This window comes from Halichoerus grypus, chromosome 7 (assembly GCF_964656455.1).
Source record: "Halichoerus grypus chromosome 7, mHalGry1.hap1.1, whole genome shotgun sequence".
NCBI classification, from domain to species: domain Eukaryota; kingdom Metazoa; phylum Chordata; class Mammalia; order Carnivora; family Phocidae; genus Halichoerus; species Halichoerus grypus.
In genome coordinates, this window is record NC_135718.1 from 113,406,984 (window position 1) to 113,430,051 (window position 23,068).

General features: G+C 41.2%; 1 protein-coding gene and 1 long non-coding RNA gene across 2 annotated transcripts in view; one reads left to right on the forward strand and one right to left on the reverse strand.

Annotated features, from left to right (window-relative positions):
* The window catches only part of LOC144382493 (uncharacterized), a 55,510-nt gene that overhangs the window by 22,031 nt on the left and 10,411 nt on the right, over nt 1-23,068 (reverse strand). The window contains exon 2 of the long non-coding RNA XR_013449491.1: nt 14,072-14,217. This is a non-coding gene — a long non-coding RNA (uncharacterized LOC144382493). The remainder of the gene's footprint in view (nt 1-14,071; nt 14,218-23,068) is intronic.
* On the forward strand, nt 5,736-6,638 carry LOC118527057 (transmembrane epididymal protein 1-like). The gene has a single exon (XM_036078647.2). The coding sequence runs from the start codon at nt 5,736-5,738 to the stop codon at nt 6,636-6,638; it is 903 nt and encodes a 300-aa protein (XP_035934540.2).

Sequence of the window (23,068 nt, forward strand, 5' to 3'; positions counted from 1 at the left end):
CTTGATTTTTATTAAATTTCATATATAAAAATTCATTTATGAGGAATGAGAGAATAAAGGGTGTCACTTCAACTACTGGTGCTACAAGAACCACAAGAACCCAAGGACAACTTGGCCTTATGTGACATGCCCAGTGGCACATCAAGTTTCCAATATTCCACAGGATTGTTTGTAAAGTTTAACAAAGCAGGAGCCAAAGGGGTGAGGAAAGTTGGAGAACAAAGAAACACAGTAATGTGTCACCAATCTCAAGTCCCCAAACCTTCAATTCTAACAGACATGTTTATTTCAGTGGAAATTTTAAATCCAGTAAATGTAAGTTACTCATTCCTATGGAAATATTTTCAAAGGAGGAACTGGGGTCAGGACCAAAAAAGGAACATGCAACCATAAAAGAAATCCAAATATATCAATGATCACAGTAAGAGTGAGTATCTTAAATTCCCCTGTTGAAGTAACAGACTTTTCAGAACAGGTTAAAATACAAAGTTAAGCTAAGTACATGACATGCTTAAACAGTGGGCACAGGAGGGTTGAAAACATAAGCATATAAGTATACTAGAAAAATAATAAAAGAAAGTAGATGTTGAAATGCTAATATCAGACAAAAGAAAACTAAAGATGAGAATCATTAATAATTAAAAGGGACAAATGTGTTTTCTTCTATTATATTCAATTCACCGAGAAGACATGATGATTATGAATTTAATGTATTAATATTGGGCAGCTATATGCATAAAACAAAAACGGGAAGAAATATAAAGTGAATGAACAAATTTAGTCATAGTCCAAAAACCATAATACAGGGGCACCTGAGTGGCTCAGTCGGTTAAGGGTCTGCCTTTGGCTCAGGGCATGATCCTGGAGTCCCGGGATCCAGCCCCACTTTGGGCTCCCTGTTCAGTGCGGAGTCTGCTTCTCTCTCTTCCTCTGCCCCTGCCCCCTGCTCCTTCTCTCTCTCTCAAATAAATAAATAAATAAACAAATAAAATGTTTTTAAAAAAATGACCTTTAAAAAAAAACCATAATACAGCCATCTCAGAAGTCATCATATCATATCAAAATGAATAGGAATATAGAATATTCAAATACTTCTCATGGGGCATTTATGAAGAAAAATGATGTAGTTTTAAAAAGCAGAAATAACATCAACGTAAAAAGGATAATTAAAAAAGGATGCAATTTGTTTGCAAATTAAAAGATGTTTTCCTAGATAACTTTTGGATTAAGTAGAAAATAAAAATAGAAATGTAAAAATTGAAAAGTGAATGGTCATGAGAGCACTGCATATTTCAAAACCTGTAGGATGCAGCTAGAATGGACTTAGATAAAAAACAAAGTGTCCTTGCCATTCCCCTGAGCCTTCAGACTTCCTACACTAGAACTGCACCTTTCAATACAATGGCTATTATCCACGTGTGGCTAGTTAAATTTCAATAATTAAAAGGAAAAATTCAGTTCCCTAGTTGCACTGGCCACATTTCAAGTGCTCCAGAGCCACAGGGAGCTAGAAGTTACCATATTGGACAGGACAGATTATAGAAAATTCCCATCTTTGCAGAAAGTTCTCTTTGGCAGTGCTTCTCTAGAGTTTGCCAGGGAAATTCCAGTATGTCAACTTCACTGAATGTAAGCCACCATTAAGTCCAGGTTTCATTTGGCCAACCTAGCAGACTTTTATACCAGAATCTCAGGAAAGTAAACTCATGTTGATGACTGTGGCTCTATCAGTGATCCAATTTCACTTGACATGGTCAAACATCTTTAGAATTTATTCACATCCATGCTCCCCACACTCTTGCTAATGCTGATTGGTGAGGCCTTATAATTTTTTTGGTGTATTGGTTTCCTCTCCCACTTCAGACTAGGTCTTGTACATCCTTGTCTGGGCTATACTGAGATCTAGTCTTGTTAAGGATATGGAGGTATTAAGAGTGATGGGAGTGGGTCCTACAGAAACTGGCATCCCCTTGGACAGGACTCTCCCTGATGCAGACATTGAAAGGTGTTCATGCAGAGGAAGACTTCTCTCAGTTGGGAGGAGGGGTTTCCTCCATCAGAAAGGCAGGTCCAAAGGAATTGAGGAGGTCAAAGTTCTCAGCCTCACCCGTGACCCGGTCCTGTCCCAGTCCTACTCTTTCTCCTATTAGTGCCCTTGACTTAGAGACCAGTGGGCCAAGCACTTGATTGACTCTGCCACTCTAGAACCCATATGCTATCCTGGTTTCTTAGCCATATCTGCCCGGTAACAATAAGAAATGAAGGATTCCTTGAAAATTGGTATAAAGGCTTTTGAAAGAATCTGACACTAGAACATTCCCTGAGTTACTGACAGTTTTCTAGGACATATCTAGGGATGATTCTGCTTAAACTTGAACCTCCCCCATGAACAACTCCAGTCAATGAAATCTTCTAAAATGCACTCTATACACCACTCAGCATGACATTCTCTAATTCTAAATAATTCTGTAATTAATGTCTGTTTGTATATTTTCTGTGTGTGTCCTGTATACTACACATTTAATTATATTGTAAGCTTTGTGAGGACAAGATTATCTCACAGCATTTAGTAAATTCATGTTCACTAACTTCCTGAGGACATTCTTGCTCACCCTGGCATTTCATACCACAAGTATCAGTGTATGTGCCTGAGGCTCCTTGAGAATGGGGGTGGGAGGGCAGGTCTGAGGGGCATCTCAGTGTGGAACAGGCAGGACATGAAGGACCTCCAGGGGCTCCTGTGGTCAAGCGGAGTTTCCCTCATGAAACAACTGTCCAGGCACTCATTGTCCACAGACTCTGGGGCTGTCTGCCAGTTCCGCTAATCATTCACCACCTTTGGCTTCCTTCTTGGCTACTTGTGGGCAGTGTCTGGTTTGGGACGGGTGATTCCTATCTTCAAAGCCTGAGATCAGGATGTTCATGTTTTAATGAGCAACATGTAGTGCTGATGCCTGGCCAAGGTGGGGGGCCTGAGCATCCCAGATGGGACCTTAAGTGGAGCTACTTGTCCCCATACGTGCCACTTCCAACCTCACGTTGCTATTGGGTCAGTGCTGCTCATCTCCCTCCTCTCCTGACCACTGCTTCACAGCTGCCAAGAGTGGCCAAACATGGAGATAAATGTGGTGGTTGGGAGATGAATGGTATCTGCTTGTTGCTCAATGTCTACTATGTCCATTAAACTCACAGCACCTAGGTGCTGGAGATAACATTACTAGTGACCCCAAATAGTCTTTTCTGACACCTGTCCTACCTAGAATGGGCTACTCAGAAACACACTGGCTCTTTGCTGATGGTAAATACTTAGTAGAGCAATGGGTTTTGCTGTACTGAGAGCCAATTCCCCTCAGAGCAGCTCAACAATTTCCCAGGTCAAGGCAAGAACCACAGAGAGTACCAGAAATTTCTCCTCCCTAGTCCACTCTATCACAATGTCATACTCTTGGCTTTCCTCTGTACCTCCTCACCCTGAGCATTTAGCTCTTTGATGTTTCCTGAGTGTTTTGACCACTTGCTAAAAAGGGAAAGTTGTGGGGTGACAAAATTACTCCTTTCTATGCAAAAACCCCCAAGTGTTTCCCTCCCTCCTCCTCCCCATCCATCCCCCCCTCTCATCTTAGAGAACACAGATGTCACAGTTTTTCTTTTCTTTAATAGAGAAGCCAGAAGCCAATTAGGGGGAAACTGCGATTGGAATCCTGGTCTCCCAATTTCCAGTCATTTTTTTCCCCCCAAAGCTGGGATTTTACAGCAAAATGTTAACAGTGGTTATCATCAAGTTTGGAACTGCAGGTGTTTATTTTTCTCTCATTTTGCTTATGGATTTTTCTAATTTTTTTCTATAAAGGCTATGTGTTAGTTTTGCATTTGCTTGGGTATTCCAGCTACAATAGCAAAGAGATGTGAAAATTTTCATTGCTCAAGAAAAACAGTTCATTCCTTGTTTATTTATAGTCCAAAATTAGTGTTCCTGAACAATGTATAATTTCCTAGGAGGAGTAATCCAGGAAACCTGTTCCTTCCATCCTAGGGCTCCTCCATCCTCAACAATATATAGTAAGCTGTGATATTTTGTATAAAGCCAGAGAAAGGAAAATAACATGGAAGAGTATGTGAGGGAGGATTTTATGGGTGAGACCAGGAAGTAATCTGTATCATTTCCATTTATACCTCATTGGCTAGAACTCAGTTGCAAGGCTAATTCTAACTGCAAGGCAGGGTAGGAAATGTAGTTTATCAATGCACAAAGGAAGAAAAGGAAATGAATATAGTGAATTGCTGGCCAATGTATGCCATGCTTGTGTAAGAAAGGAAAGTTGAAATGAAAATGGAATAAGGAAGTCAGGTCCCTCTGTAAAGCAATCTTCAGCTCTCTCATACAGCACTTTTACATCCAAATCCTCACTCTCCCACTATCAAGAAATGGCCTTCATCCCCAAGAGCATGGACAGATTGGATTTTTCCCCCCTGAGATTAAGTGGGTGTAGGAAAGGGAGATAGGTGGTGAGGGCTCAGAATCAGTGCTGTGACCTGGGTGTAAATACCCCTCCTCCCCATTGGGGGTGCTATCCGCATACAGGTGCTGCCTCTCTGCCCCACAGCATTGCTCTACCCTAAGGACAAATCATTATGCAGAAGACTGTGATGTCAGCAACCTTCATGTTGAGTGATGAACTTCCTCCTCCTCCACACACTTAACACTGTCAGAGTAACTCCTATTCCATGTACCTCCTGCAATAAACCCAGAACCACTTCTGCCAAGGGCCTGCCTCACATTCCCTATACCTTGTTCTCTACGATTCCCTCTAAATGAAGACTCTTGTCCTGGATGCATTGCCTTAGATGCAACTGGCTGTCATCTACTGCTTAGGACTTTTTCTACCTATATGTATTAGACATAGTAAATGATAATTAGAAACTAAAGTTTATGAGCTAATTCACATTAAATATAAGTAGCTCGTTGAATCTACTTGTCTAAACATATCTACTTTTTAACAACAAATCACACCTTAACATCCCAAAATTGATCTCAAAAAGTGGGTTTTCAAGTTTATCTACTATCCACTAGAAAGAGATTTGGGGGCAGGTGAGGGGCTTTCTTGGTGGTCCCCCCAAATCTGTTATAGAAAAATACAGAGGCCAGGTAGATGCTCAGTGTGTGTATACATGAGCACATCCCCAAAAGTTTATAAATTTCCATGTCTGGAAAGAATATAATTGCTTTCAATATATGACCAAAGATGTGAGTATGGGTTCTTAAAAGATGCACAAATATTTGTGAGTAGCCCAGGCCTTTTCTGGGTAATCTCCAGTTCATGTACCTCTCTACTGCTCCTCTAAGCACTAGACAGGAACAGAAGAAAGCAGGCCATGGGAGAGAGAGACAGTTTGACCAGAAGCATCTCAAAAGTCCAAACACAGAGCTCATGAGAGCATACATTCTCACAGGTGCATACTAGGAAATATTCATCTTCCTTTTTTTGGCAGAAGTCAGTTTGTTCCCAGTGTACTAGAATGGAATGGAACAATGAGACTCATATCACCAAAAGTATAGGCTCCTGTCCAGAACTTTGCATTCTCTCTGGGAACAGTGGGCAGAAGGAGATGATAAAAGTAGGTAGAAGTTAGCTCTGAATATGCAGTCTGAAACTTGAAGGGCCCTCAACGGAGAGGAGAGCAGAGAGGTCCTGAGTTTTGGTCCTCACTCTGTAGTAAGACAGATCTGTAATTTCATGGGGAAGTTCATAGGTCATTTATGCCCAGGGCTGTATCTTTTCTCTTATGGACTGTATCAGGCCACAGTGGTCTTTAAGGCCATGATAGTCAATGACTCACTCCTCTATCCTTCGTGCCCCCCCAGGAATAAAGGAATATGGGCCAGGCTGTGGAAAATATCCTATAGAGGTTTGCTGAAAATGGTGACTGGTTCCATCTTAATGGTTTATGTGGTCTTCTGTCTTGATGTGATGATACTCATGGATACAAAGAATGCACTAAGATTTCTATACCCCAAAGAGTGGCAGCACCTCACCATGTTCATCCTCCTCACCCTCAGTGGCTGTGTCGATGTCATGAGCAAGAACTTGCTGCCTCAGAGGTGTGTGCTTCTAGAAAAAGGTACCCTGGCCCTGACCTTCTATGTGCTCCTGTTGTTGTTGACGTCACATGTCCAGGACTCAACAGGGATAGAGCTTCAGACACACCGTCTGCTCATCTTGGTGGTGTTCCTACTGATGCTGGTGTTGACTATAGAGCTGTGGACTCCTGACACATTTCACCTCTTGCTGATTGAGACTTTTCTGTTTCTGATGATGGGCTCCTGGCTGATACAGGCAGGCTTTATTCTGTACAAGCCAGTCACTGGCTACCCATGGCAGGATGATGACATCAGCGACATCATGTTCATCACCACCTTCTTCTGTTGGCATGTGATGATCAATGCTTTGTGTCTGCTGGGAATCTATGGCATCTCTTCCCTTTGGCATCGTTGTTACGGTACCAGCTTGAAGCTGATGGGATCCAAGGAAGCTCCATATCACAAGAGCACTGTAGGATCCCTCTACAAATTGCTGCAGGAAGTGGATCCATCAGAGAAAGATGACCAGGCTCTTCTCCTTTCAAAAAACCCTTCCTGAGACAGCCTAGAATGCTTGGCACATTGTCCACCCATCTTCCTCCTCGCAGGTTCTCTCAGACATGTGCACTGTACCCTTTTTGGTCCCCAGTGAAGGTAATGGCCATGAAGGAGTGCAGCTGGTCTCCATCTGCTGGTACATCTCCTGCCCTTGAATGTCTAATTGCTGAGGAGATGAGGAGAGAGGAGCCTGAGAAAGGGATGCTGATGGGATTGGGGGTGGGGTGGGAAGAGCACCAGGGTAGTAGGTGAGTGTGCAAGAAAAGCCACGGCGGACAGAGGATGTAATAGAAGGGAGGCTTTCAAAGGGAGGAGAGCAGAGTCCAGCAGTCATGCCATCACCAGCTACTTCTCCAGGTTTTACTCAAGGAACAAAGACTCCTCACAAATCAAAACTGCTATGTTGGGTATTTCTATTTTCCAACTAAAGTGACAACATCATGTGGAAACAGATGCAGTACAATTCACTTATCCCACCTGGCTGAAGTGATAAGAATCTCATGTATACTTTTTTACTTGGATAGATTCATATCATTTCAAATTTTGTACATATATGTGAGAGTCAGTACTTTCATATCACAATTTTTCAACTTTCCATAAGCCAAATTTTCATTAAATACCATCACATATCTTATCCCTGACTTCTAATCTAGCCAAAGCAAGGTACTTATGAGCTACTGTTTACCAGAAGTCCCACCAGCAATCTACTAGATTCTAATTTACTATATGCTACAATTGTGTCTTTGCCAAATAATATGTATGGTGTATGATTTAGAAAAAGCCAGTGCCAGTCACATATTTACTACACAGAGTTATTTTATATTCAGCATTAAATCTCCTTGCACTGCTACCACAAAGAATTCCTTCTTTAGAAAAATTTTTTATGGTCCTTTGATCTGAAACTCCAGAACTTATCTCATTCTGCTCTGTTATTTTGCCCATGGTGCTGATATATTCAGCTGTGTCCTGTTTCTCATGGGCAAGTTTTGCCTCACTGAAAGGCAAGCTCCTTAACAGTGGAGAATCTGTCATATCCTAGTTACCTGATTTGCTTTGCATATTCCAGGATATAACATTGTCCTCTACATGACTGATGCTCAATAAAGTTTCACTTGCTTCCAGAGCCTCCCTTTCCTGTCTCTGCTAAATATAATGTTTGACTGCTCCATGAACTCTCAGAGAGGCCTCTACAGTCTAAAGTTCAAATCATCTGAATGGTGGGTCCACTCTCTTCCTGGTCTGTGTGTAAAAAAACCCCACTGACCTATTTGAAATAGTTTCTCTGTATATTATTGCTTAGTATATCTGCATAGGGTACCTCCTGTTGGCTTTCCAGAAGTTTCTACAACTAAGACTCTGACAGACTAATTTGTTCAAGGATTCATGGCTGGTCAGAAGCAGGACAGAGACTTAAGCTGGTAGGTCTGAAAGTCAAGTCCCTTCTTCTGTTGACTGATCCAAACCAGGAAATGGGGAGAAAGTAGGCAGCAAGGAGACCCAGTGTGCATGAGTAGAACAGTGCAATTATACCCCTTCCTCCTAAAGAGTTTATTTATCTCGCCCCCTTGGCTCCTTGGGGTACCCTGCACTTCTGGCTGGGGCTTACATTTCCGGGTACAGGTCAGAGCAGAGCCTGAGACAACATGTTTCTTTGAGTATTTCTAATCCTTCCTGTTTCTCCTGTTACACCTAATTCCTGAGTGCTTTCCCATTGTTTTTTTTTTGGGGGGGGGGCTTCCAATTTTTTTATTGCCATTTTTTAATATACTCATGGTAAATGATGAAGAAATACAGAAAACACCTCATTGTTCTTAACAATTTATTTGTGCCCCAGTTCTAAACTGCTAAGGAAATCTCTAATAATAAGTGAATTTCTCCTAACATAACACACCATAAAACATATCTTCCAGGTAACATACCTGAGTTTACAGAAACATATTTAAATTAAATGTACTTCCAGTCAAAAAATTCTCCACGTGAGTTAATAGAATTCAACAAACCTACGCTAAAATGTATCTGGGAAAGAAACATAGAGAAGAGCCTAGGTCTTTTTTTTTTTCCTAGAAGAAAAAAAAAAGAGGAATAAATTGCTTTGTCAGCTTTTATAATACATTATAAGTATTCAATAATTATAACTGTGGTGTAGGAGTGAGTATCATCATAGAGTCTCATCAACATAGTGTAATGAAACAGAGACTCCAGAAACAGAAATATGTAGTGGGAGAATTAAATACATGTTAAAAATGGTCTCTTCAAATAATGCAAGGAATAATTAGCTCTCCACTTGGAAAAACAAAACAAACAAACAAACAATAGCTTAAGTTTTACCTCATACAACACACACAAAGAATTATAAATAGACTGAAAAGTTAAACATGAGCAACAAGACTATAAATATATTTTGAAGGGATTGAAAGATATTTTATAATGAAAGACATGAACATTTTTCTTGAGAAAATCTCTGAAAAGATTACCCATTTTATTTAGATTTCCTATAACTAAAAGACATAAGAGAAAGAGATAAAAGGGACACTGTGAAGAATATTTTCAACATATAATAATCCAATGCCCAGAATATATAGAGGTGTTCAAACATTAACGAACAAAAGAGCAGGGGCACCTGGGTGGCTCAGTCAGTTAAGCGTCTGCCTTTGGCTCAGGTCATGATCCCAGGGTCCTGGGATCGAGCCCCACATCAGGCTCCCCGCTCAGCGGGAAGCCTGCTTCTCCCTCTCCCTCTGCTGCTCCCCCTGCTTGTGCTCTCTCTCTCTCTCTCTGTCAAATAAATAAATAAAATCTTAAAAACAAAACAAACAAAAAGACAAGAGAGCAACCTAATATTAAAAAAAAAATGGGCAGAAGATAGAAATGACTATGTCTCAGAACAAATGGCTAACAAACATTTTTTAAAAATTGTTAATCTAACCAATTTTAAGAAAAAGCAGATTTTTAAAAAGCAGGATCTTGTTTTTCACTGTCAGGTTGTCAAAAAAAAAAAACCTCAAAAGTATTAAAGAAATAATACTATCCATTCCTGGAAAAGATGTAGGGAAAGGGATGTAGGGAATTATCATACACTGTCTACGTTTCCTTGAAGTCAGTTTGGCAGAGTGTGCCAGAATTTAAAGTGTACATATCCTTCAAGCAAACAATTCCACTTCTTGCTGTCTGCAGTGGATATATTAGTGGATATATTAGTGCATATAAGCCTAATACCATCTTTGCAAGAGCCTCCCAACATTTTGGACAATTTCTGCATTATCAGGCCTGCCTTTTTGGTAGATTTTTATTTTTAATCCCTAGCCTCCCTTGTAGCTAGCTAGGGTACAGGCATGTGACTTAAGACTTCAACTCACAAGTGAGCAATGTAAGGAAATTGGCTGTGCATGGCTTTTCTGAGAACAGAAGAGAAGTGGCTAAGATAGGAACCTATGTTCATCATTACACTGGTCTGCCCTGTAGTTCTGGGGTTAGTGCCAAAAGCAGCAACCTAAGCCCATTTTGTGAACTAACTTATCTATTTCAATAAATTCCTCCTCTTAAACTAGACAGAACAGATTCTTACTGTCTGTAGCTAGGAATTCTGATACAGTACCTCATCTGGAAATATACATCTATATGAACAGCATATACAAGAACGGTCACTGAAATATTTTTTTTCTGTCAAGAACTTTAAATAATAAATATTTACCGGTAGGGAAATTGTTAAATAATTTATGGAGCACTATATAGGAATTAAAAAGAATAGAGAGATCTGTATGTCCTGACAACAAGATCTCCAAGATGAAGTGAAAAAAGCTAACTCCAAAAAATATGGGGTGTATGATCCAGATTTTGGAGACAGGTATGTTCTTGTTAACCTCAGAATGAGGTCTTAATTTTTCTCCTTACACCTGCCAAGAATGGTCAGGACCACGGAGCAATCAGGAGAGATGGTATCCTGATGGTGTGGTGACTCACTTCACTTAACATATCCTACAGAAAACTCTCTATCCATCTGAATACTAATCCAATTGGATTTTAACCTATAACTAATATGACCATATTTAATTTATCATTCAAACCTGGATACTTGAGAAAGAAAAGGCAAAATTAATATTTGCACTGGGACAACAGGTAAAAACCAACCTGTACAGACACACTGGGATTTATGGTTACCCTACCTTAAACCTAAAAAGAGATGTGCTGTATATCTCCAGTTTGCCCCTCCAAATGCACCTTTCACCTCCGTCCTGTTCTCTCTCCCAGGAGACTGCCCTGGTCTGTAGCACACCACTGAGCTCCTTATCCTCTGGCTTCAAGCAACATTTGGCCAGTGATGAACCCCAGGAGGAGGAGGATGGATAAGAGAGTCAGATTAGAGTTTTTATTCTTGTAGCTTCTGCTTCTGGGGTAACCTAAGCCTGGCAGTACCCTGACCCCATGACACCATTAGTATCAGTTTCCCAGGCTACCATAACAAATTACCACAAACTTAGTGGCTTTAAAACAGAAATCTACTCTCTCACAGTTCTGGATGCCAGAAGTCCAAAATCAGGGTATTGATTCCTTCTAGAAGCTCTCAGGGAGAATCTGTCCCATATTTCTCCCCTAGCTTCTGATGACTGCTGGCAGTCTTTGGCGTTCCTTGACTTGTAGATACATCACTCCAATCTCTGCTTCCATCTTCACATTGTCTTCTCTTCTGTGTGCTTCTGTGTCTCAGATCTTCCTCAGACTTTCTCATAAGGTTACCTGTCATTTAGAGCCTACCCTAAAACCAAGATGATTTAGAGCCTACCCTAAAACCTACCCTAAAACCAAGATGATTTAGAGCCTACCCTAAAACCAAGATGATTTCATCTCAAGATCCTTCACTCTACAAAGACCCTTTTGTCAAATAAGGTCATATTCACGGGTTCTAGGGGTTAGGACTTTTTAGGGGCCACCATTCAACCCACTACACTGTCCTTGCATATACCAGAACTTCTCCTATTCTATGTCCCTTGGGGACTAGAGTTAATAACAGCCCCAATTGTTACTCAGCTATCTCTTGTGGTCTCCTTCCACCCTGCTGACATCTGGATAAGAAGTACCTTTATGAAACCCTCCTTAAACTATACCAATTTGTGTTGCCATCTATTTCCTGTTGGGACCCTATCTGAAACACCAGTGGAGCAATTGCATAGGAGGCCAGAATCCTTAAATACAATTCACCCTCAGATATTCAGAATAGTGACAATAGAAAAACTACAACTGAATTTCACAAACGTGAACATACAATGAAGGAGACTAATTTGTAAACCTGTGGGTAATAAATTAAGGGGATCTTCCAAATTCAATCAAGATAACCAAAGGATTAAATTAATTTATTAAAAAATCCTAAACGGCTACTATTTTCCAGGTACTATGCAGGGATTAGCAATACAATAAGGAGAAACATACAAAGATGTACATAATTACAGGGCAACTTATAATAAGGAATGGAAAGGAGGGTTGGGTGGTGTGGTAAGCAGAATTCTGAGATGGCTCCCGTAATTCCTGCCCCTGGCGTACATGTTCTGTACCATCTCCTCCCCTTGAATGGGACCAGTGAATATAATGGGTTATCACTCCCATGATTGGTTACTGATTGGGTGAGTTTGAATTACTGAAAAGAGAGTTTGTCCTGGATTGTCTGACTTTGTCAGGTGAGGTCTTTAGAAGAAGGTAAATCATCAAGGAGATATACTCCTGTTGGCCTAAAAGAAAGCAAACAGCCATGTTGTGATCTTCCTTTGCGGGGGGGGTCACATGGCAAGGAACTGTGAGTAACCTCTAGATGCTGAGAGCCATCCTGGCTAAGAGCCAGCAAGAAAACAACAGCTTCAGTCTTAAAACTGCAAGGAGCTGAATTTTGCCAATAGTCAGTGAGCTTGCAAGAGGACATGAGCCTCAGATCAGAATCATAGCCCCAGCCAACACCTTGATTTCAGCTTGGTGAGATTCCCAGCAGAGGTCTCAGCAAACCCATATTGGATTCCTGATCCATGGAAACTGTGAGATAATAAATGTCTCGCCTGAATTCCTAAATTTATGTGAATGTGTTATGCAGCAACAGAAAACTAATATAGCTGGTATTAGTTTTGGGTGAAGGTGTATCCGGCACTGGTCAGTGATTAGAAACACTGTATCTCATTAAGATGTGTGGCCTATTGCTGAAAGATTGTAACCAAAATGAAACAGGGATCCTAATTAGAATGAGAATCTTCAGGACTATCAAGTTCTTTTGCTCTCTGTCTATAATCATAAAGCAGCCTTTGTGAACTTAATTTCCTGGGCTTCAGAAACAGTGGCGTGGACAGGGCACATGAGAATAATTCTAGACTTTGAGATACCGAAAGCAGAGGAGAGAACTGGTTGGGAGAAATCAACATAACCCTTCAGGTAGTTTGTCACATCAAAGTTGACAGCCAAGTGTTGAATTTACATGAGCTTCCAGGGGCCTCTTGGAGGCTTGGCAGACAATGTATACTAACTAACTGATTTAAAACAGATAAATCCTTAAATCTTATTGGCTTAACACAAAAGAAGGTTATTTCTCCCAAGCTTATAAGCCTTCTACCTGGTCTTTCAGATATGACTCCTCCCATCTTGTGACATTGTCCTTTTCTAGTGCCTCACAGTCCTCTGTAATCAGCCAGTAGATATGGAAAAATAAAGGGTGAAGAAGTGAAGGAAGTTTCTAGAGGCCCTGTCTTGAAGTGGTGTACATCACTTCCACACACAGTCCACTGGCCCAAACTCAGTCACTGAGTGGCTGGGAAGTGTGGTCCCAGAAACACCCTACATTGTGGGAGGGGAGCAAGAGTATTCAGTGGTCAGATAGCTATATCTCTCACAGAAAATTTTAAAATTTACCATGGAATTCCCAAATTACAGAATTAAGAATTCTGAACAAGAGAGAGCAAAGGTTAACTCCTAATTTGGGCATGCATACCTGGTTTAGAAGAGAAATGATCTATGGAAAAACAGACTCAGGGTCCTTGAGTTCTGTCCTCAGCCATGCGTATGAGTTAGTCGCATAGTCATAAAGGAAGAAATAGGTATAGCGGAGGTAAAGTGAGTATATACTTCCACCTTGCCAAAAGTTTCCAGAAGAAAAAGAAATTTGCAGCTATTGAAATGTGATCGTCGAAAAGTACCTGAACTCAGTTATATAAACTGTGAAACCTAAGTCATAATTAGGCAATGAGGTATAAAGCTCACATTTTAGAAAAATTCAGAGGAAAATTATGGGCTGGTGTGCCAAGAGAAATAAAGTACATATATCCTTTCAAACTAAGAAATTAGAATGTTGTTTTCCATCTTCTGTGAGCCTTGTTTTGGTAAGTCAATGACAAACCCCAAGGCTTAGTAACTCTTACTTGAAATAAGATGAAAGTTTGGCCCATGAACAGATGGGCTATCTCTGACCTTGTGCGTATTTCCAAGGACACACTTCCTGTGTGGTTCTGCTTGAGTTCCCAGCCTCTGGCTTTCTTTCTTCCTGTGGTGTATTTCTGCCTTGCAGCAAGGTGAGTTGCAATCATTTTTTGTTGATGATGATGAGGATATCCCTCCTAAACAGAAAGGGGATAAATTAAAAGATGCTTTTGGAAAGCATCATACTAAAACCTCACAGCTATTAAGAAGTTTATAATGTAGTTCTCTAGATGCCATTAAAAAATTTTTTTTATTTATTTGAGAGAGAGAGAGAGAGAACGAGTGGTGGGGAGGGGCAGAGAGAGAGAAGCAGGCTCCCTGCTGAGCAGGAATCCCGATGCAGGGCTCCATCCCAGGACCCAGAGACCATGACCTGAGCTGGAGGCAGATGCTTAACTGACTGAGCCACCCAGGTACCCTGCTAGATGTCATTTTTGACCAAACTTTTATCTCCATGATCTGTTCTTTTCACTAAAACTTTAAAATTTACTCAACATGTCATTCCATACTGTCTAAATCTGCACAGTCCAACATGGTAGCCACTAACCACATACTGGTATTGAGTGCTTGTAATATGGCTTGTCTCAATTGAGATGCACTGTAAGCATAAAATATACACTGGAGTTTGACGACAGTATGAAATGAGGAATCTGACATACTTCATTTATGATTTTCATATTAATTACATGTTGAAATAACATTTTGGATATACTGGGTAAAAATAATATCTCATTAAAATTAATTTCACCATTTTATGTTTTCAATGTGCTATTAGAAAATTTAAAATTACATGTAATATTTGATTTCTATGGAACAGAGGTAGTCCAAATAGTTTCTAATGTCTGTTTTGTATGTGTGTGTATGCAGAGGTATAGGTCTTCAACTAAATTGTAAGCTCTTTGAGGGTAAGAACTATGTCATATACTTTTTTTTTTTTAAAGATTTTATTTATTTATTTGACAGAGAGAGACACAGCAAGAGAGGGAACACAAGCAGGGGGAGTGGGAGAGGGAGAAGCAGGCTTCCCCGCGGTGCAGGGAGCCCGATGCGGGGCTCGATCCCAGGACCCTGGGATCATGACCTGAGCCGAAGGCAGACACTTAATGACTGAGCCACCCAGGTGCCCCGTCATATACTTTTTTATATGCCCTGTTATACTCAGTAGAATCCCTAGCAGTAGCAAATTCTTATTTACTGAATTCCTAAAGACCTTCTTGCTCATTCTAGCATTTCATGCCAGACATGTGGGGTGGAGGGTGAGGCAGGTCTGAGGGGCATCTCAATGTGGAACAGGCAGGACATGAAGGACCTCCAGGGGTTCCTGTGGTCAAGCGGAGTTTCCCTCATGAAACAGCTGTCCAGGCACTCATTGTCCACAGACTCTGGAGCTGTCTGCCAGTTCTGCTAATCATTTACCACCTTTGGCTTCCTTCTCGGCTACTTGTGGGCAGTGTCTGGTTTGGGATGGGTGATTCCTATCTTCAAAGCCTGAGATCAGGATGTTCATGTTTTAATGAGCAACATGTAGTGCTGGTGCCTGGCCAAGGTGGGGGGCCTGAGCATCCCAGATGGGACCTTAAGTGAGGCTACTCGTCCTCATACATGCCACTTCCAACCTCCCATTACTGTTGCGCAGTGCTGCTCATCTCCCTCCTCCCCTGACCACTGGCAACCAGCTCACAGCTGCCAGAAACAATAGCAGAGATGAGTGTGGGGGCTGGAATGAACCCTGCTGCCCCCACCTCGTATGGACCACAGCCTTGAAGTATGAGGAACAACAATAAAAGTGACTAAATGCAGCTCCCTGGGGCCTGTAGACCATGCACTCCCCAGCCCAGCCCTTCTATTACTTAGGGGAGTGATGAACCCTGTGCTTCTCCCAGAGCAAGTCCAAAACCACCAAAGAGAATCCCTGGGGTCCTCTCCTCCCTGACTCACTTCAGAAGTGTCACTCGGATTTTCCTTTTGAATCTCCCTGCTCTGAGCATTGAGCTTTACTGTGCTCTCCAAGCATTTTGATACTTCGCCAAAAGGAAGAAAGAAACAGGAGATAAATATGCTCACTTCTATGCAACAGTATGCATGCTCTTTTATTTTCACTTCAATAGAAAGTTAAGTTCAACGCCCAATTTTTCCAGATACGAGGTATGACATTCAGCAAATGAAGGGAGAACTGGAATTAGAACTCAGATTTATGACTTCTGGTTCATGCATTTTTCACTGCCTTATGCTGTCTTCTTAAAACTGCATTTCTATACCTCAGTGGTGGCAATGGTCACCTCCAGATTACAGTATTAAATACGATTTTTTTTTTTTAAAGATTTTATTTATTTGACAGAGAGAAAGACAGCCAGAGAGGGAACACAAGCAGGGGGAGAGGGAGAGGGAGAAGCAGGCTTCCCGCCGAGCAGGGAGCCCGATGTGGGGCTCAATCCCAGGACCCTGGGACCATGACCCGAGCCGAAGGCAGACGCTTAATGACTGAGCCATCCAGGTGCCCCTTAAATACGATTTTTAATGTTGTTCTTTTTACTTATATATTTACCTGATTTTTTGACAATGACTATACATTAATTGAAAAAAAAAAAAAAACCACCTGGGGTACCTGGGTGGCTCAGTCAGTTAAGCATCTGACTCAGGGTCCTGACATCAAGCCTCACATCGGTCTTCACACTGGGCGTGGAGCCTGCTTAAGATTCTCTTCCCTCTCCCTATGCAACTCCCCCACCCCCGCTCACATGCTCTCTAAAGGAAAAAAAAAACACCTAAATTTTAAAATAAGCAAATTCCTTCATAAAGCAGAATTAAGCTTCTTTTTTCCAACTTGCCTTCACCTCTCAAATCTTAGCCCCACCTAATCTCTCAATAGGAAGAAGCAATCTGAATCATTGTCATCCTCAAGGACAGAGAGAGATTTAATTTTTTTGGAATTAAGTGAACTTGAGAAGAAGTTCTTGGATGGATAGGAGTAAGGGCTCAGAGAGAGTGCTATAACCTGGGTGTAAATTCTCCTCCTCCCCTCTAGGGGCGCTGTTGGCACACAGGTGCTGCCTCTCTGCTCCACGACATTTCTTGTACTGTGAGGACTGATGATTATGCAGAAGACTGTGATGTCAGCAGGGCTCATGCTGAATAATGAACTTCCCTCCCCCTTAGCATAATTGCTATGCCCCAAAAAACTCCTATTTCAGAATCTACTGCAATAAATCCAAAACCATGTATGGGCCCAGGGCATGCCTCATATTCCCTGTACCTTTTTTTCTCCACCATCCTCTCTGCTTTATTTTCGTTATTATTTTTTTCCATCCTCTCTGCTTTATACTCAGCTGCCTATTACCCAATACCTAGGAATCTGTCTTCTGAGATGCATTTAGACACCAGTGGAGTAACAGATAAATGAAGCTGATGGGCTAAGTCACATTAAAATAAAATGGCCAACACCAACTCACAGGAGTCACTCACTCAACAGTATCTGCATTTTAAGGATTTGACCTTAATCCCTTGTATCCGTAAGGGATGAATCCTGGGAGCAAAGTGATATGAAATATGTATTTCTTATGGCTATTAGACCTTACACATTTGTAGCAGAGAAGTCTATGGAAGGCTGCTATGTAATGAGGCCCAAGGTCATTTCAGGTCAATGTGGCAGTGGTCAGGAGGAAGAATACTGCAGGAAGTTAGGGAAGAGCAAGGACAAACTGAAACCTATGAGAACAAAATGGAGCCTGTGTCTGCCTCTTGCCACCTCATACTTCAATAGCAAGTGACCTGCAGAAGAAGCTGGTACCCTGACTCTAAGTGAAGGGAGCTATAGGCTTGGCTGCTGCCCATGCCAAGGAGATGAGCCAACGGATCAGGAACAGAATGCATGACCTACAGTGGCACCTGGCACCCTACACCTTCAGTGTGTACTCAGGTTGTTGCTTCAGAATCTCATGTAAATTCAGATTCTCATGTAAATCTCTCTTGTAGCCAACTCAACCTGGAGCCATATAAGGAAGGACATTCTGGGAAATATGGCTTAAGCTTAGTGAGGTTAACACACTACAAAACCACCACAGTCCCGGAAAATCAATTATCACAGATCCATTTATTGGCCAGTAGAGATGTTGACGTGGGGGTAGGGGCATGTGGAGATGGGAAGAAGTAAGAGGATGAGGTGAAGGGAGATTTCTTGGGGATCTTCAGGATGTGTCTATAAAAGAATAGAAAAGCCAGATTGACAGGGCGGAGCAAGATGGCAGAGGACTAGGAGACCTGGATTTCGTCTGGTCCCAGGAACTCAGCTGGATAGGGATCAAGCCATTCTGAACACCTATGAACTCAACAGGATATCGAAGAAAATAATAGCAGCAACTCTCTGGACAGAAAAGTGACCACTTTCTGGAACGTAGGACGTGCAGAGAAGGGAATCCGAGGCGATATTCGGAAGGATAGACAGTGGGGAGGGGGCCTCCATCGGCCACTTCTGGCAAGTGATAGAGCCGCGGAGCACAAAGTCGGAACTTTTAGAAGTCGGCTCCGCTGAGGGACGTTGCTCCAGTGGCTAAGTGGAGGGTGGAACCCTCGTGGGACAGTGTGGTCTCAGGACCCTCGGGATCACAGAAAGACCGAGGGGTGCCTGAGTGCGGCAGAGCTCCCAGGGATCAGAGCGGGGAAGCCGGCTGCAGAGACGGAGCCGAGGCGTGGGCTCTCAGCTCGGGGTTGCCATAAACTGTGATCCTCGGCACAGTCGGGCCACTGCTCCTCCAGCAGGGACCCAACAAGCGGCAGATCCAGGGAGACTCACCTTCCTCCCCTGGGAGGAGCGGCGTGGGAGCACACTGCAGGGATCTGCTGGGTTTGGAGACTCCACACTGAGTCGGGTGCTAGAGATAGAAATGCTCGGTCACGGGCCAGGTGAGCACGGAGTGTGGCTGGAGACCGGGGAGACGGGAGTGACTGACTGCTTTTCTCTGGGGGCTCACTGAGGAGTGGGGCCCCGAGTTCTCGGCTCCTCCGGGGTGGAGATTGGGAGGCCGCCATTTTCACTCTCCGCCTCCAAAGCTGTACGGAAAGCTTGCAGGGAACAAAAGCTCCCGAGAGCAAACCTGACTGGATTACTTAGCCCAGACCCAGCAAGGGTGGAGCAATTCCGCCTCCGGCAAAGACATTTGGGAACCACGGCAACAGGCCCTTCCCCCAGAAGATCAGTGAGAACAGCCAGCCAAGACGAAGTTTACCGATCAATTAGAACGGCAGAACTCCAGCGCTAGGGGAATACTGCACATAGAATTCATGGCTTTTTTCCCATGATTCTTTAGTCTTTCAAAGTTAATTTTTTTTAACTGTCTTTTTTTTTTTTTTAATTTTTCTTTTTCCCTTTTTCAACCAACATCTTATCAATCCCTTTTTTAAAAAATATTTTTTATTTTTCATTTTTTTAGAGTCATATACTATCCCTTCATAGTAGTTACCCTTATTTTTGGTATATATATATATATATATATATATAAGTTGTTCTCTTTTTAAAATTTTGAGATACAGTTTCTTCTAACAGATCAAAATATACCCTAAATCTCTAGTGTATGGCTTTGTTCTAGTCTCCTGCCTGATCACATTATCTCCCTTTTTTTTTAAACCCTCTTCTTTCTTTTTTCAACCAACTTCTTATCTTATCAATTCCTTTTATAAAATCTTTTATAATTTTCATCTTTACATTCATATTCCATCCCTTCATCGTATTAACCCTTATTTTTGTACATATATAAGTTTTTCTTTCTTTAAAATTTTGGGAGGCACTTTCTTCTAACAGACCAAAATACACCCAAAATCTAGTGTGTGGCACTGATCTATGCACCAGCCTGATCATATTTGATCATATTCTGGTTTTTTTTTTGTTTTGTTTTGTTTTTGTTTGTTTTTATCATTTTCTTTTTCTTTTTCTTTCTTTCCCTTTCAAAATTTTCCCCCAGTTTCAGGTCTTTTCTGATTTGTTTAGCGTATATTTTCTGAGGACATTGTTACCCTGTTAGCATTTTGTTCTCTCATTCATCTATTCTCTTCTGGACAAAATGACAAGATGGAAAAAATCACCTCAACAAAAAGAACAAGAGGCAGTACAGACTGCCAGAGACCTAATCAACATCGACATTAGTAAGATGCCGGAACTAGAGTTCAGAATGATGATTTTAAAGATACTAGCTGGGCTTGAAAAAAGCATGGAATTTATTAGAGAAACACTTTCTGGAGAAATAAAAACTAAAATCTAACCAAGTCGAAATCAAAAGGCTATTAATGAGGTGCAATCCAAAATGGAGGCTCTAACTGCTAGGATAAACGAGGCAGAAGAGAGAATTAGTGATATACAAGAACAAATGATGGAAAATAAAGAAGCTGAGAAAAAGAAATAAACAACTACTGGATCATGAGGGCAGAATTCGAGAGATAAGTGATACCATAAGATGAAACAACATTAGAATAATAGGGATCCCAGAAGAAGAGGAAAGAGAGAGAGGGGCAGAAGGTATATTGGAGCAAATTATAGCAGAGAATTTCCCTAATTTGGGGAAGGAAACAGGCATCAAAACCCAGGAGGCACGGAGAACCCCTCTCAAAATCAATAAAAATAGGTCAACACCCCGACATCTAATAGTAAAACTTACGAGTCTCAGAGACAAAGAGAAAATCCTGAAAGCAGCTCGGGAGAAAAGATATGTAACCTACAATGGTAGAAACATTAGATTGGCAACAGACCTATCCACAGAGACCTGGCAGGCCAGAAAGGACTGGCAGGATATATTCAGAGCACTAAATGAGAAAAATATGCAGCCAAGAGTACTATATCCAGCTAGGCTGTCGTTGAAAATAGAAGGGGAGATAAAAAGCTTCCAGGACAAACAAAAACTAATGGAATTTGCAAACACAAAACCAGCCCTACAAGAAATCTTGAAAGGGGTCCTCTAAGCAAAGAGAGAGCCTAAAAGCAACATAGACCAGAAAGGAACACAGACAATATACAGTAACAGTCACCTTACAGGCAATACAGTGGCACTAAATTCATATCTTTCAATAGTTACCCTGAATGTAAAGGGGCTAAATGCCCCAATCAAAAGACACAGGCTATCAGATTGGATAAAAAAATAAGACTCATCGATATGCTGTCTGCAAGAGACTCATTTTAGACCCAAAGACAGCCCCAGATTGAAACTGAGGGGGTGGAAAACCATTTACCATGCTAATGGACACCAAAAGAAAGCTGGGGTGGCAATCCTTATATCAGACAAATTAGATTTTAAACCAAAGACTGTAATAAGCGATGAGGAAGGACACTATATCATACTTAAAGGGTCTCTCCAACAAGAAGATATAACAATTGTAAATATCTATGCCCCTAACATGGGAGCAGCCAATTATATAAGCCAATTAATAACAAAAGCAAAGAAACACATCGACAACAATACAATAATAGTGGGGGACTTTAACACCCCCCTCACTGAGATGATCAGATCATCTAGGCAAAAGATCAACAAGGAAATAAAGACTTTAAATGACACACTGGACCAAATGGACTTCACAGATATATTCAGAATATTCCATCCCAAAGCAACAGAATACACATTCTTCTCTAGTGCCCATGGAACATTCTCCAGAATAGATCATATCCTAGGTCACAAATCAGGCCTCAACCCGTACCAAAAGATTGGGATCATTCCCCATATATTTTCAGACCACAATGCTTTGAAACTAGAACTCAATCACAAGAGGAAAGTCAGAAAGAACTCAAATACATGGAGGATAAAGAACATCCTACTAAAGAATGAATGGGTCAACCAGGAAATTAAAGAAGAGTTAAAAAAATTCATGGAAACAAATGAAAATGAAAACACAACTGTTCAAAATCTTTGAGATACAGCAAAGGCAGTCCTAAGAGGAAAGTATATATCAATACAAGCCTTTCTCAAGAAACAAGAAAGGTCTCAAATACACAACCTAACCCTACATCTAAAGGAGCTGTAGAAAGAACAGCAAGTAAAGCCTAAACCCAGCAGGAGAAGAGAAATAATAAAGATCAGAGCAGAAATCAATGAAATAGAAACCAAAAGAACAGTAGAACAGATCAACGAAACTAGGAGCTGGATCTTTGAAAGAATTAACAAGATTGATAAACCCCTGGCCAGACTTATCAAAAAGAAAAGAGAAATGACCCAAATCAACAAAATCATGAATGAAAGAGGAGATCACAACCAACACCAAAGAAATATAAACAATTATAAGAACATATTAGGAGCAACTATATGCCAGCAAATTAGATAATCTGAAAGAAATGGATGCATTCCTAGAGATGTATCAACTACCAAAACTGAACCAGGAAGAAATAGAAAACCTGAACAGACCTATAACCACTAAGGAAATTGAAGCAGTAACCATAAGTCTCCCAACAAACAAAAGCCCAGGGCCAGATGGCTTCCCAGGGGAGTTCTACCAAACATTTCAAGAAGAATTAATACCTATTCTTCTGAAACTGTTCCAAAAAATAGAAATGGAAAGAAAACTTTCAAACTCATTTTATGAGGCCAGCATTACCTTGATCCCCAAACCAGACAAAGACCCCTTCAAAAAGGAGAATTACAGACCAATATCCTTGATGAACATGGATGCAAAAATACTCACCAAAATACTAGCCAGTAGGATCCAACAGTACATTAAAAGGATTCTTCACCATGACCAAGTTGGATTTATCCCTGGGCTGCAAGGTTGGTTCAACATCCACAAATCAATCAGTGTGATACAATACATTCATAAAAGAAAGAACAAGAACCATATGATCCTCTCAATAGATGCAGAAAAAGCATTTGACAAAGTACAGCATCCTTTCTTGATCAAAACTCTTCAGAGTATAGGGATAGCGGGTACATACCTTAATATCATAAAAGCCATCTATGAAAAACCCACAGTGAATATCATTCTCAATGGGGAAAAACTGAGAGCTTTCCCCCTAAGATCAGG